Consider the following 14,119-nt stretch of genomic DNA (forward strand, 5'->3'; position numbering starts at 1 on the left):
GGGGTCTTTAAGAGGAGGCTGGATGAACACCTTGCTGGGGTTGTTTGACCCCAGTACTCTTTCCTGCCATGGCAGGGGGTCGGACTTGATGATCTGCTCAGGTCCCTTCTGACCCTACTAACTAACTAACTAACTATGCAGTTTTCCTTGTTTGAGGACCTGGTTAGAAACAGCCTTAAGAATGCAACCCCAGCTTTGTAGTCTGCGGATAATAAAATGCTACCTTTGTTTGGAGGGCCTTGACGGAAAGTTTTTTCAAAAAAAAGTAGAGTTTAACTGAAGGTAAAAAAGAAGCAGCATCTGATCAGGTCAAAATGCTTGGACTATGCATTACTGTTCTCCCCAGTTGCAATCGTTACAGGCAATCAAAAGTGCCGAATGCAGCCTACATAGTACCAACACACAATCCATGACTGCGCTCCCTCTGTAATGGTGAACAAATAGGTGCACTTTTATTGCTGGTAATACTACAAAGGCCAACCAGAAATTAATACCTCCTAATTTTTAACTCCTAAGCAAGCCATGGATATGGGAGGGTGTTCTTCTTCTTGATTTCTTGCCTAAGGGAGCAACAGTAAATTCAGAGGTCTACGTCAAGATCGTTAAGAGACAGAAACATTGAATGCAAAGAGCCTGATCCAAGAGACATGTCTGGGGTGCTACTTCTACCTGACAACACTTGCCTACACACTGGCTCGCATACCACAGAGGCAAGCTTATCATTTTGGGTGGACTGGGTTGCCCCACCTGGCACACAGCCCAGAGGATGAGGGACAGACTATGAGGGCGACACTTTCAGGATGACAAGGAAGTGATGGAGCGTGTGAGACAGTGGCTGCTCAACAAAGAAAAGGACTTTTACAATGCTGGTACACATGCCCTTGTTCACCGGTGAAAAAGCCACTGACAGACAAAAACTCTACGCTGAAAAACAGCTGTGTGTTCAGTGATGATGTATACATTTTCTGTGCAAGTTTAATATTTTTTCAATACTATTTGGTTGGGAAAACAAATAGGAGGCACTACTTTCTGACTGAGCCTCATACCAATAACAAAAAGCCCCGTCTTTACTGATTAAGGAAGATGCAAGCACCAGTGTGTTGCAGCATGTGGATCTACTTGTGCCATCTCACAGGAGAAGTGAGGAGGCTTAGTTAATAATGTCTATGCAGTGCTTTCAAAACCTACAGCCTTGCCTACATTACACCCAAAACATGTTCCATTACAGCTGGTACTAATGCAGCTCCCTGAGTGGTAGTAAGAATGGAAATGTAGTCAAGGGACTGTTAGCTGCTGACTTTTTAGCCATCCTGTGGTCTAGACCCACTCTGAAGTTTAACACTGGTTAAAACACCTACAGGATGAGATAAAATCTAATCAGGATATCAGCAGAGGATGCCGTGAGAAGCAATATCTGCAGACAGTTTTTAAAGGAACTAAGTCAAATGAAAATCTGGCTCAGTAGAGTCAACTGATGCCACTGAAAAAAGATTAGTAGAAAATTAGTTCAAGAAGATACAAATATTTTTAAAGCAATTAAAATGGGAATTTGGAAATATGATGAAACAACCTGCTTCCCCACCAAAATAGGTAGGGTTTAAATTACTTAAAATGGAGGGACTTGTTAAGCCATACCTGTCACAAAACTTATTGGCACTTACTACCACAAGTCTTTTCCCTGCAAATGAGTTCAATGTGGTTTCTTTTGACTCTTAATTCACTCTAATGCCTTCTTTACAATTTATTCAGATTTCTGACAAACCAAAGTACATATTTAAAGTGGGCATTTATTTAAAGATTAGATCAATCAAATTTGAAATCAGAACATAGTGACACCATCTGGTAAGAGCAAAATTGTGATACAACCACAAAATATTTATATGTCACAGGACTGGCACCAAAATGCCCCGTTCCCATCGGGAAAACCTTAGGAACTCAAAGGCACTCAACAACTAGCACATTTTAGCAAGGCCTGGACTATAAATGGGGAAGTTATAGTTACTTTAAGCTCAGCCAAGGGACAGTCTTACATAGTTATAATTAGAAAACACAGGGCCTTTCCTCTCAGATCAGTTTTATACTAGGATCACTCCATTATGGTGCTGTTCCTCATTTATGCAAGCCTAGGTGAGAGAAGAATGAGGCTACTATGCTGGACAGCACACTTCCGTCGTGACCACAGACACAAGATGGTTTAGGTAGGGTATTTTTAAACACGCATACATAAAAACAGGACTATAATTTGTAAAAGTTACTGATGACAGTCCCTAATTGCAGATCAGGCACTGCAAGTAACTGCAACTGGGATGTAATGAGAGTCTGAATAAAACGCAAGGTGGCCCAGACTCTGCACAGCTTTGAAGACCTGGGAACTAAGATGCTACAGAGCAGGGGTGGGCAGGCTGTAGTAAAGGTGCCACAAATGGCATGGGCAGTCTGTGTGTGGCACACAGCAGATCAGGAAGGGGACAGGCAGCAGATGGCCAGATAGGCCAGGAAGCAAAAAGCAGAGCAGCAAATTGGACAGACAGCATAGAGCAGGGAACAGAAAGCAGAGCATCAGGAAGAAGGGGACTGGAGTAGCACTTGGAAAGGATGCGGGACTGGGTTGTCGCAAGCCTGCCAAAAAGGCTGGTCCTCACTGCTACAGTCACCGCAATATTTCCCTCATTCTTTGGTTTTGGAAAAGCATGATTCTGTGAACTCTTCATGCTTTTTGGACCAAATTTAAATGTAGTTGGCTTTCAAGCCTCTAGCCTTAACATCATTACTAAAAGTTTCTTAGAAACAGTTGCAAATGCACCAGCTGCTCTTATGGCTTACTCCCGAAATAGTGAAAGTTCAGCAAATTAATGTGGAAGATTTATTACAAAACTAATACAGAACTGGCAGCTAAAGTAATCCCCTCAAAGTAACATCAGTCCTGAATCAATCACAAAAAATAAATTCCAGTTGTATCACACAGGCATATATTTATGGAAAGGGTTAGGAGAAAAGGTATGCAAAACATTAAAATTAATTCATGCTTACCCATTACAGCCAATGACTTTATTATACAGATAAGAAGGGAGCCCTTTCAGGTGAATGTTGTTATCCACATAAACATATTGCAGCTCCCGTGAACGACCTAAATCTGGGTTTAGAAGACAAAGAGGGGGAGAAACATGAAGTAATGACAACTCTGGGCAAAAGCTATTTAAATCAGAATAAGCTGACTAGACTCAATGTAAACGAACATGAAATATTACTCTTCAACAGTTAAATTTGATTGACTGAATTATTTATGAAAAGAAAATCTGTGGAAAAAGTATGTTAAAGGGTACTTAAAAGTTTAAATTATTTTTTAAAAAAAAACTTTAACCCCCTTTCCAACCTTTCTAAAAACCCCTATATAAGGGACATATCCCTGTGAGAATGAGCTTCATTAAACCAAATCTAACGTCATTTTGAAAAGCCAAATGCCTGCTGGACTCAAATATCTCTAGCAGATACTTTAAAAATCCCAGGTCAAAACCTCTGCTAGTGTGAATTTGTGCAGCTCCATTGAAAGCAGACATGCACCAATTTTGAGAAGCAGTTTGCCACCCCCCACCCCGCTGTGGGGCTGTGCAAAAGAGTATGGCAATTTAATGTCATTCATGATATCTATTGCAAGTAGTAGTCATTCAAAAACAGCTTTGCAGACTACACAGAAGATGCAGAATAAAAGATAATGACGGGTGATTATTATGCTATTGAAAAGATGTTCACTTTTTCTCCTACTGACAAAACGCTAAACAACATTTGGATATGGTTATGGGTAAGCTATCAATACATTCTGAGCACTGTAACATCTTCCCATAAAGATCAGACAGAGGGGTTGGCTAGGGAAAATGTTTAAGAGTCAAATGAGCGCAACACGGATAAAGAATATCTAAGGGGAAGGAGATATGCTAACTACATACAGATATTTAAAGGTGGTGAATGCCTAGCAAGAATGAATGAATTTAGTCTGGGATGCAAAAGATAGAAGTAGGAGAAATGTGATGAAGTTGAGGGAGAAAATTACGTTTTTGTCATCAGCAAGATGTCTTCATCTGGGGAAGTCTCCCAAAGGGAAGTAGTGAAAGACTCACTAACCCAAGACATTTAAAAACAGATAGAACAAAACGCTAGAAAACAGTTCAATGAAACAATCCGGAACAGACAGAGAGACTGATGTAGCTGATCTAAGTGCTCACGCTTTTCTCTAAGGTCTGTGCTTTCCAAGTATTATATTCACACTCAATTACAAACATCTCAAATAAATGAAAAGCACAGAACGAAGCAACTTCGGTTTCTACTGGAAGGGTCATTTACTTGTAAAGGCAACTCTATAGACCAGTCCAAAATGCATTTTAAATAGGTCAGTATGACTCCAGCATATTCACTAGGGGTATAAGCACTATGGATTTAGAAATTAAAGCAAGCTGAACTAGTGCTTGATTGAAAACGCAAAGAATTCGCCAAGCTGAAAGCTTACACTGTCTGAGACACCCTAACTTTCCATCTTTACCAACTGGCCATAAAATACTGTATAAAGGAAGTCTCAGCAACTATGCTGCTAGTCCCCGTTTCATAAGTAGAACTATCACATCAAGAGCAGAGTAACAAGTGAAAACATTTTCTATTATGTCGCATTCAGTTACAGCAATGGTGAGCAAAATGCAGCCCAAGGGCTGGACGTGGCCCACCAGGCCATTCTGTCTGGCCTTCAGGACCCCTAAAAAAAGTAGAAAATTAATATTAATCTGCCCTGGGCTGAGAGTGAGTGTCCTAAAATTTAGTATGGAACCAAAGTTACAAGCTAGCCTGGAAATGTCCCTTTTCTACATGCAATTATGAAGCAACCGTAAGGAGCAGAGGTGCACTGATATATAGGTGGCCTATCAGACCAACGCCAATAAAAGGGGTATTTATATTACTGGCTACCGGCTTTTTTTGGCCGTTGTAGCCAATGATGTTCTCTGATACTTATGCCTTGTGCCCCAGATGCCTGGGTTCCCTCCCATAAGCTGGGGTGACCCCAGATACACCCCCATCCCCTCACTGGCAAGCCAGGCTGGAGCAGAGCAGCAGTAGCAGTGGCTCAGGTGCTGGCGCAGTGCAGCACGGCACAGACTGCGGGCTGGGGTGGGTGCTGTAAAAGGCACCGCCGAATGCTGCAGACGTGACTGGGGTGGGTAGAGCTGAGCGGCCTGGCCCAGCCCAGCGTGACTAAACCCACAGTGCCTGGGGGTCTGTGATGCAGGGGCCAGGACAGAGTCTGGCAAGGGCCAAGACAGCCTCTCCTCTACCTACTGTCAGAACTGCTCAGGCTCCGGTCCCTCCCCAAGCACAGCAGCACATGGAAACGCAGCCCCTCCCAGGGTGCACAACAGCAGCGGAGTCCCATGTGCTTTGTGCCTGGCTGCACTTGCCACCAGTTGGGGGCAGAGGGGGATAAGGGGTAGGGCAGAAGCTGCAGGGCATCCAGAGTGGGGGGAGCAGCTGCTGTGGGTCCGACTCTGGCTCCAACTCAGGCTCAGGTCCGGAGCGGGAGCTGCAACAGCTGCCTGCCCCTCTCCCCCAAATCTGAGAGGAGGGGGCTCTTGCTCCCCCCATCCACATTGGAGGTGCTCGTTTTACATCCACGGCTGGGGTAGGCGCTGCCTCATGGGGGATGAGGTCCCTCACAGCTGCACCCCTCCACAAGCCACGGTCTGGCTCCTGCACCCCAGCGCCAGTGCTCAAGCCCCTCTCGTGGGCAGGCGACCAGAGGCAGGACGAGCGCTCTGAAGGAGAAAGGGGGAAGGCAGCAGTTCCCCCACAACTCCCTTCTCCTTTCCCCGGGCCACACACACGCCACTGCCCCAATGAGCTCAGGGGAGACTCTACTCCCCCTGCCCCATAGCCACTCACTGCCCCAGGCAGCTGCCCTCCCCGCTCTGTGCAGCAGGATTTTTCCTCCGACCCCTCAGCCCAGCTGGGTCCTGCCCTTCCCAGGTCAGTCCCCTGGCCCAGCCCTGGGCAGAGGGAGGAGAGTGGGGAGCCTGGACCAGAGACCACTTAGCCCTGGGCAGCCAGGCATGCTCAGGCAGCTGCCACCAGGCTGGGGTTGAAGGGCTCTGCACAGCCAGTCGCAGGCACTGATAGGCTAGCCGTGCCTGCTGCAATGGGCACAGGCACTTTTACACGTGCTGCAGGAGTGGCAGGGTGGCGCTTTAAATACAGTAGCTCCGAGAGCTGCTCTAATTAAAGTGCCACTGTGCCTCTTGTATCAGTATCCCCACGCTTAAGAAATGGCACTAAGTACACTAAATACTGGTTTTTGGATCAGTATCAACAGAACAAGAACAAGGAGCAATAGTCTCAAGTTGCAGCAAGTGAGGTTTAGGTTAGATATTAGGAAAAATTCTCTCACTAGGAGGGTGGTAAAGCACTGGAACAGGTTACCTAGATAGATGGTGGGATCCCCATCCTTGGATGATTTTAAGACCTAACTAGACAAAGCCTTGGCTGGGATGATGTAGTTGGGGCTGGTCCTGCTTTGAGCAGGGGGTTGGACTAGAGGACCTCCTTCTAACCCTAATTTTCTATGACACTATGATTCTATGATATGGCTGGTAAATAATTAGCTATTGGTATCGGCCAAAACATTTTTTCTTATTGGGGTGCACCAATAAAGGCTCAACATCAAGGCTTTTAGACATTTCTTTAAAGAAAATTTATCTCATTTTAAAGCACTGCTTTCAGTCCAGAGTGGTAATTTTCGCATCAACAAAAATATCAGAATATAGAGATAAGGGTCAGGGAATGGTCCACTGGAAGGAAAAATTGTTTGCAGGGCAGCTAGGAATGGAAGCAGGAAGAGCCAAAGGGCAGGTCTGTAAAGGGGAGAAGAAAGGCAAGGAAATTCCTCAAGCTATATAATCTGCCTTTTCTGAATGTGAGTTTGACAGTCTAACTTGGGGGCAGGCAATTTTTTTGGGCGGAGGGCCGCTTACAGAGTTTTGGCAAGTCATCAAGGGCTGCACGACAGGCAGCCAGGGGCAGGTAAATACTATTTTTCTAAATTTTTAGGAGCCCCGCGGGCCATATAAAATGGCCTGGCAGGCCACATCCGGCCCACGGGCCGCATTTTCCCAACCCCTGGTCTAACTGATATCCTTCTTACCTAGGGAGAGACTTGTTTGAAGGTTGGACTATACGTGCTGGTGCTAGGCAGAAAAATACCGGACTCCCTTTTTGGAAGAAAATTGTCAGCATGTGATTTGACTTAATCTATTTATTACATTTATATGGGGCCTTGTCCTGCATTAACTTGACAATGGGAATTCTGCCAGAGACTTCAGCTGAACCAAAAGTGGGACACCATTTGAATGGGCGCCATTGAACATCACAGGATACTTGCAGCCTGGCCTGAAAACCTGAAGTGCGGTGCTGCCGTGCACTGTAAAAGAACAAACATGTCGAAAGGTAGTTTACACTACACCACGATAGGTAGTTTGTTAAAGGTTCCAGGATATTTTTAAATGAAACAAAAAATAAAGATAGGTCAACAATGTAAAATACTGTAGCACTAGAAGAGAGGCAGCCAATAAAGTAGGAACATAGAGAAATATTGCAGCACATAATAAAAAGAGCTGAAAAAAATACTGCCTGGTGCTGTAGATCCCAGTTAATAAGCACAGAAAACTCTGGGCTGCTGATGTTGCTTGAATGTGCTATTGTTTTATGCTACTGATCTTGGAGAGAAAGGAAGAACATTCAAAAAAAGGTCTTGTTTTTATTAATTTATATACAGACACATATGGGACCCAAATTAGGTCATGATCAGGACCTTTTTACTTTTTCTTTTTCTTTTTTTTTAAATAAGCATGCTCTCTAAAGCTGCACTTTTCACAGACAAGTCTAAAAAAGGGGTGATGCATTTCACCTCTCCCTGCTGCCTTTAATCACCCTCTGCCTGGACGCTTATTTATATTTTAAGCTCTTCCTCATACAGAACGGCCTTTCTAGAGCACTGTTGAGCACTTTCAGGTACTACAAGAATTTTAATATACTCTTCAGAGTTTCTTTGCATTAATAGCCTTACAACAATTTTCCAATTCCCCCCAATCAGGGGAGCTATACCAAAAGCTTTTTTTTTTCCTTAAATGTTAGCTCTCTCTTTAAAAAGCTCATTCTAACCTATTCCTGTTAATTTTTATGTATAGCACCATTCAATAAATATTGTTAAAAGCGCTTTGAAAAAAACACACTTCTTGTGAACTTTATAAAGCAAGGAAGCTGCCCATCTATGGAAAGGCTAATGCTACAAAGAAGGTTTTCATGTGGCTTTTTGCAAGCACTGTACTGTGTCTAAAACATTTCCACTTTCCTTCTTCCAGACTCACAGATCAAAGACCTTTCTCCTAGAAATGACCAAATGCCATGAGTCCTGAACAAACCCCAATTCTATTTTTTTTATTTTTATTTTTTTTACCTCAAGGCCCTGGCATATGCATTCCACATGGCTGAAGATGGAACAAAAGCTCTTGTGTGTCTGCTCTGATGCTCTTTTAACCGTATTGTGAAAGAAGCATACAAGTAGAAGCATATACTGTGCTAGAATAAGACCTTTGTTTACTGTACGCTGATAATTACTAGACCCATTTGCTTAACAAAAAAGTGCATATATAAAACCTCAATAAAGTGCTTATAACCCTGAGTTTCTCCTATGAGAACATGCAGCCACTCATTACGTTTCAGAAGTTCAGGCCCATAATGATGGCTGTTACTTTATTACACAAATCATTTTAATTCTAATAGCAGGAAAGCTGGACTCCGACTTGCAGTGGAATTTTTGTTCTCAGAAGTTGCAGCGCTCGTTTCCCGAAGAACTTTTCTCATTAAGTCCAATTCAATTTCTCTCAGACAAAGAGTAATCTGTAATATATATCTCAGTAGTCCCATCTGCTGTTAAAGAGGAGGATTCCAAATACCACTTATTAAACCAGCATGGCAAGCCACATGGTCGGCAGAGACAAGCAAAGGGAAAGGTGCAAGGGGCTGATCAGAGTTATGGGGTCACTGCTTGACTCACAAATACTCTTCAGTGTATTTTTAGAAAACTGTTTAAGCTGTGCACAGCACCAAAGGAGTGCACTTTGACTGCTTTAGGGAAAATCTGAATAAACAGTGCACATCTTATGACAGTAGTAAGAGGAAAAAAAAGTCAATTCACGAGTCATGTAGGCCTAGGCAAGAAGGGCAAACCGAGTGACTAATCTGTTGTTGTTTACCAATCTGTTTGTTCGGGAACCTGCATAAAGGCTGGGGAGTGGCATGATTATTTCCACTATATTTACTCAATCTGTTTAGCAAATGTTCCACTATTTTTTCAAATGTGCATGTACCCAGATGCAAAGAAGGGGTGAATTTTCAAAGCAAAAAACAAAACCAAAGTAGCACGCAACTGCTCTGTGTTTGCTCGCACTGCAATACAGCCTAAGGCTAGTCCTAGAGTGGACCTTACGCGCATCAGCCCATATGCAGGCAGATGTGGGTTTTCACTGGAGGTTGCATGCAGTCACAGTACCCATGGCTAGACCAGGAACTCCTGACCAAGAGCAATTCCTACGTTCAATATCACTTGCACAGTCTACACCAGGGGTAGGCAACCCTTTTTGGCCAGAGTGCCGAAAAAACCATAATGTCTATCTTAGAAGTTGCCAGCGTGCCAGCACACCAGAAAAACAAAATGAGGGCAGGGAGGTACATGGCAGGACGCACTGTATATCAGTATACTTAATAATTATAAAAGCTGCCTTTGTTGTTGTGTATTCCTTTTTTGTTGAGCATGTTGCAATGAGAGAGAGAGAAAAAAGACAAATAAGAGAAAGAGGAGAGAGAGAAAGAAAAAGGAGAGCAGAGAACCAGACACATGCACACAGAGAACCACATGCACAACCCACAGAACCAGAACACACCGAGAACAGACACATGCACACAAACGTCCAGAACCAGACATGTGTGCGCACACAGACACACAGAACCAGAGGCAGACTAACGTACAGAACCAGACGCGCAGGTGCACAGAGCTGCGCTCCTGGGCCACTGGACGAAGACTGACACAACAATGCTGTGGTCCCGCCAGAGCCCCTGTGCTTGCCTTGGGAGCCAGCCCCCGGGCTGCAGCACGGCTGGCCGAGGCCCCAGCCTGGAGCCTGCCCATCAGCCCAACTACCCACCCCACACAGCTAAGCCCGCAAAAGGTGCAGCGCTCCTGGCAAGGGGCTCCACCAGCCTCATCCTGGTGCGAGGCTGGGCTTGGAGTGGGTGGGAGTCAGGTGGACTCAGCTGCAAGCCCTGCTGCAAGCAGCCTGGGCTCCATGGTTGGCAGCAGCTACCAAAGCCTGGGCCAGCTGCAGCCAGGAGGCTGCAAACAGCTGCTCCGGGCTCCAGTATCAGCTCCATACTGGTGGGTGCACATGCGCCTCAGAGCAGATGGTGGGGATAGGGCCTGAGGCAGCACAGCCCTCCCGCTGTCTGCTCTGAGGTGCACATGTGTCACTGCCAGCATGGAGCTGATGATGGCAGGGCTGTGGAGCTTGCTGCAGCTGCCCAGAGCCCAGGCTGCCTACAAACAGCTGCATCAGGCTCCAGAGCCCAGTCATCAGCTCTGTGCCAGCAGCTGGGGAGAGGCCAGGGTTGCGATGCCTCAAGCCCCTCACCCACCGTTTGCTCCAAGACACGTATGCACCTGCCAGTATGGAGCTAATGCCGGAGCCTGGAGCAGATGTTTGCAGCCTCCTGGCTGCAACCGGCCCAGGCTCTGGGTAGCTGCTGCCAACCACGGAGCCCAGTTTGCTTGCAGCAGGGCTTGCAACTGCCCAGCTGCCTGCTCGCAGCAGCCCAGGCTCTGTGGCTGGCAGCAGATGCCTAGAGCCCAGGCTGGTGGTGGCGTGCCAAGCAAAATGGCCTCGCCTGCCCTGTGTGGCACACATGTCAGGGGTTGCTGACCCCTGGTCTACACTGACTACAAGGTCTTGTTTAAAAATTCCAGTTAACATGCATTAGCTAATAGGGCTCTGTGAAGCTTCAGTCCCTGATTTGATTTGGCAGAGATCTGGCCCAATTCAGTGGCTGAATCTCTGAATCTGAATTGAATCAAAGGACCCTTTAATCTCCCCAAATCAAATCAGAACCCTCTGAATCGATTTGGACATAGACACAGTTTTAAATGTTTTCCTCTAGGTAGCAGACAGCTCGTGAATGCTGCAATGCTGGGGCGGATGGAGCATCCCAGAGAAGCGTAGGGGGCTCCCCATCATGCTCGGCTGCAGACCCAGAAGTGGACCAAGCACTTCTGGTCCACTGCCAGGTCCACTGGACAGCGCGCGGGGACCCCCCTGCACCCCCGCCCCCCCGGCTCAGCAACAGGTGCCGCTTGGGTCTGGGCGGGCACCTGGGGTCCCCCCGCGGCCGACCACTGAGCCGAGGGGGTGCAGGGGGGGTCCCCCAACACGCTCCCCAGTGGACCCAGAAGTGGACCAGAAGTAGTTCTGGTCCACTTCCAGGTTTGCCGCCGAGCACGCGGGGTGCCCCTTGCTCTCCTGTGGGACGCTCCATCCGCCCCAGCATCACAGTGTTCATGAGCTGTGCCGGTACCCTGAGGTAGGCAGAAAAAACATTTAAAGCTGTGTCTATGGCCAAATCATTGATTCTCCAAATCAGCATTGAATCTTCAGATTCGGCCAAATCAAATCAGGGACAGTGATCTGAATCAACTAATAAAATCACTGTCCCCAATTTGGGCCAAATCCATATCCAAATCGAATAGGGCCTGCTTCGCATACCCCTATTAGCTAATATGATTTGAAGCACAACAGTTTATGCTATGTTACGCATGCCTAGTAAAAAAAACCAAACTCCGTATTTGGAAAATTAACAACTTCCTTCCTCCAACCAAGCAAAAGCAGTCAATAGTCAGAAAGGAGCTATGTTAAACCTTTACGTCAACAGCTCTATGAAACAGAGAGTCGACCACAGTTGATTTCACATTTTGGAAGAGTAATTTTTAAGCAAATGGAAAACCACATTTGCAAGCCAAATTGGGTATCACAGATTGCACTGAACTCCACATTCTGAGAACTGTTCCATGCCTCTACACGCTGCCTGCTTGGCAGAGTCCAAGCCAAGACAGCAGATGCTACAAACGGTCTGAAATAAATAGGTGAAAGAGAGAAGTTTTCTTTACAGCCCAGTTTTAATGTTTTGTACCATAAAGTGCAGCCTTTCTACACATGGGAAATGCTTAACAAGCAGATTTTACACTGTGTCTAACTGTTTGGATTATATAGTTCAAAACATTCTGAGTTACGGGACCTTGCTACTTTAGATAAAAATATGTATGTGACAGGTTTAAGAGCAAGAATTGACAGCTGTTTTTCAAGCTGTATAAGTCAATAATTCAGAGTCACGTCTGACTTAGAGAATTTTGGGTACTTAGCAAAACAAAATGCTCATAGAGGTCAACTTTGTCATGACTCAGATTTCCATAACTATGCTGAAGACTACTAAAAGGGAAAGCCCATACATGGTCCATAACCTCCTTTTAAAACACTTGAGTCTCCTCTTTCACTTAGGTATTTCTAAGGTACCTATTACTCAGCCAGCCACCCTCCATGCACAAATGAAGCAGGCTGCAAGGATGGGGACATGCAGACAGTGCCATGACTCTGCCTGCAAACTCAGAGTAGCTCTAGCATGCAGCAACAATCAGGGACTAATGGGAATCTTTCCTCAAAGTGCAGAAAGGTGAATTTAACCTTTGTTGTTTTCAGTGATCCAACCCTCTCTTCCTCTCTATTCTATCACATCACCACACTAAAACCTTCGGATTCTCGTGGAAGGATTGAACGTTTACATTTATTCTGGGCTGCTTTTCTTCTGAACTCCAGAATTTATGATTCAGTTCCACATTCACAAACAGTAAATTATCTCCAAATGTTCACCACCCAGTCACTGTTATTAAGAACTACTCAAGACGGTCAATTGGCAGCCTTTGATGTTTCCTAATATTTTAAAGGTTCTTGCTAAAAGAGATCACGTTTTGAATTTGAATCTAAAAATAAGACAAAAATGAGGCGTGTACTTTTACAACATTTATTTTCTTCTTTTGAACGTAACACACTTTAACAATTTAACGGCTCTGCAGCTGATTGGGGTTACTGCTCACTCAAAAAAATTATTAATATAAAAACATGAAAAAACCCACATTAGAACACATAAAATGAGAACCTTTGTTTTGTATTTCAAGTTTCTCAACTTCATTTGATTCTCCAACAATAAAGAAAACAACTGCTCTCTTTTCAGAAGAGATGACTGGAAAGGAACTAAGAATATTTGTTTAGCGGGGGAGCTGCTTTGGTTATGCTCGCTAGCACTGTTATATTTAGCTGACATGTTTAGGATATTGTTTGCTCTTATATATAATGCAGTGTGGGAGGCAGGCTATTACTACGACACTCCAATTTCTGGAGGTTGTATCCACTAGGATAATGTAGCTTAAAGCTCCTAGAAGATCTAGGAAAAATGCATACCTTTTTCAGAGTAATCACATGGTTTGTGAATGCCAGCCATAACCAGGACATTATTTGCCACCAATCCAGGTCCAATTTTTCATATTTGGGATGAAAACCCCATTTCCTTGAATCCTTGCAGGTGACACAATGCAGCCTTGAAATTTGAAACAGTCATGGACAGTGGTGGTTTTTCTTTTAAGCAAATTTAATTCCTCCCTCCTATGTGCATAAATGAGCCTAATGCCTTGGAAATAGTAAAACAAAGTTTCCTAGGGTTTCATTCATCCCTTTGTTCATTCATCCCTTCCTAAGTTTCATTCATTCCTTTGTGTATGTAAGGTGTCCGAGTACCTGTTGCTCTAAGAATCAAGCGCACTGAAAACATTTCAGAGGACTCAGCATCTCACAAGGCAAGGGCCGTATTTTGTAAAGATTATGGGTGAATTAATGTGGTAAATAACCTGGGAGAGACTGGCTCTGGCACAACACACTAAAAGTAAAAGTAATCTGTAGGGAAGCAAGAGGTGGTACACAGAGACCTGAGAAATGCT

The 14,119-nt window shown here is 44.9% G+C and overlaps 1 protein-coding gene across 3 annotated transcripts in view; it reads right to left on the bottom strand.

Moving 5' to 3' along the window:
- The window catches only part of LRRC28 (leucine rich repeat containing 28), a 96,105-nt gene that overhangs the window by 11,640 nt on the left and 70,346 nt on the right, over positions 1–14,119 (bottom strand). For all 3 annotated transcript variants that reach the window (XM_019504012.1, XM_019504013.1, XM_019504014.1), the window contains exon 7: positions 3,031–3,133. In XM_019504012.1, coding sequence (XP_019359557.1) covers positions 3,031–3,133 — 103 coding nt within the window. The remainder of the gene's footprint in view (positions 1–3,030; positions 3,134–14,119) is intronic.

The sequence above is a fragment of the Gavialis gangeticus genome, unplaced genomic scaffold, assembly GCF_001723915.1.
Source record: "Gavialis gangeticus isolate Ggan-Ray unplaced genomic scaffold, GavGan_comp1, whole genome shotgun sequence".
Lineage (NCBI taxonomy): Eukaryota > Metazoa > Chordata > Crocodylia > Gavialidae > Gavialis > Gavialis gangeticus.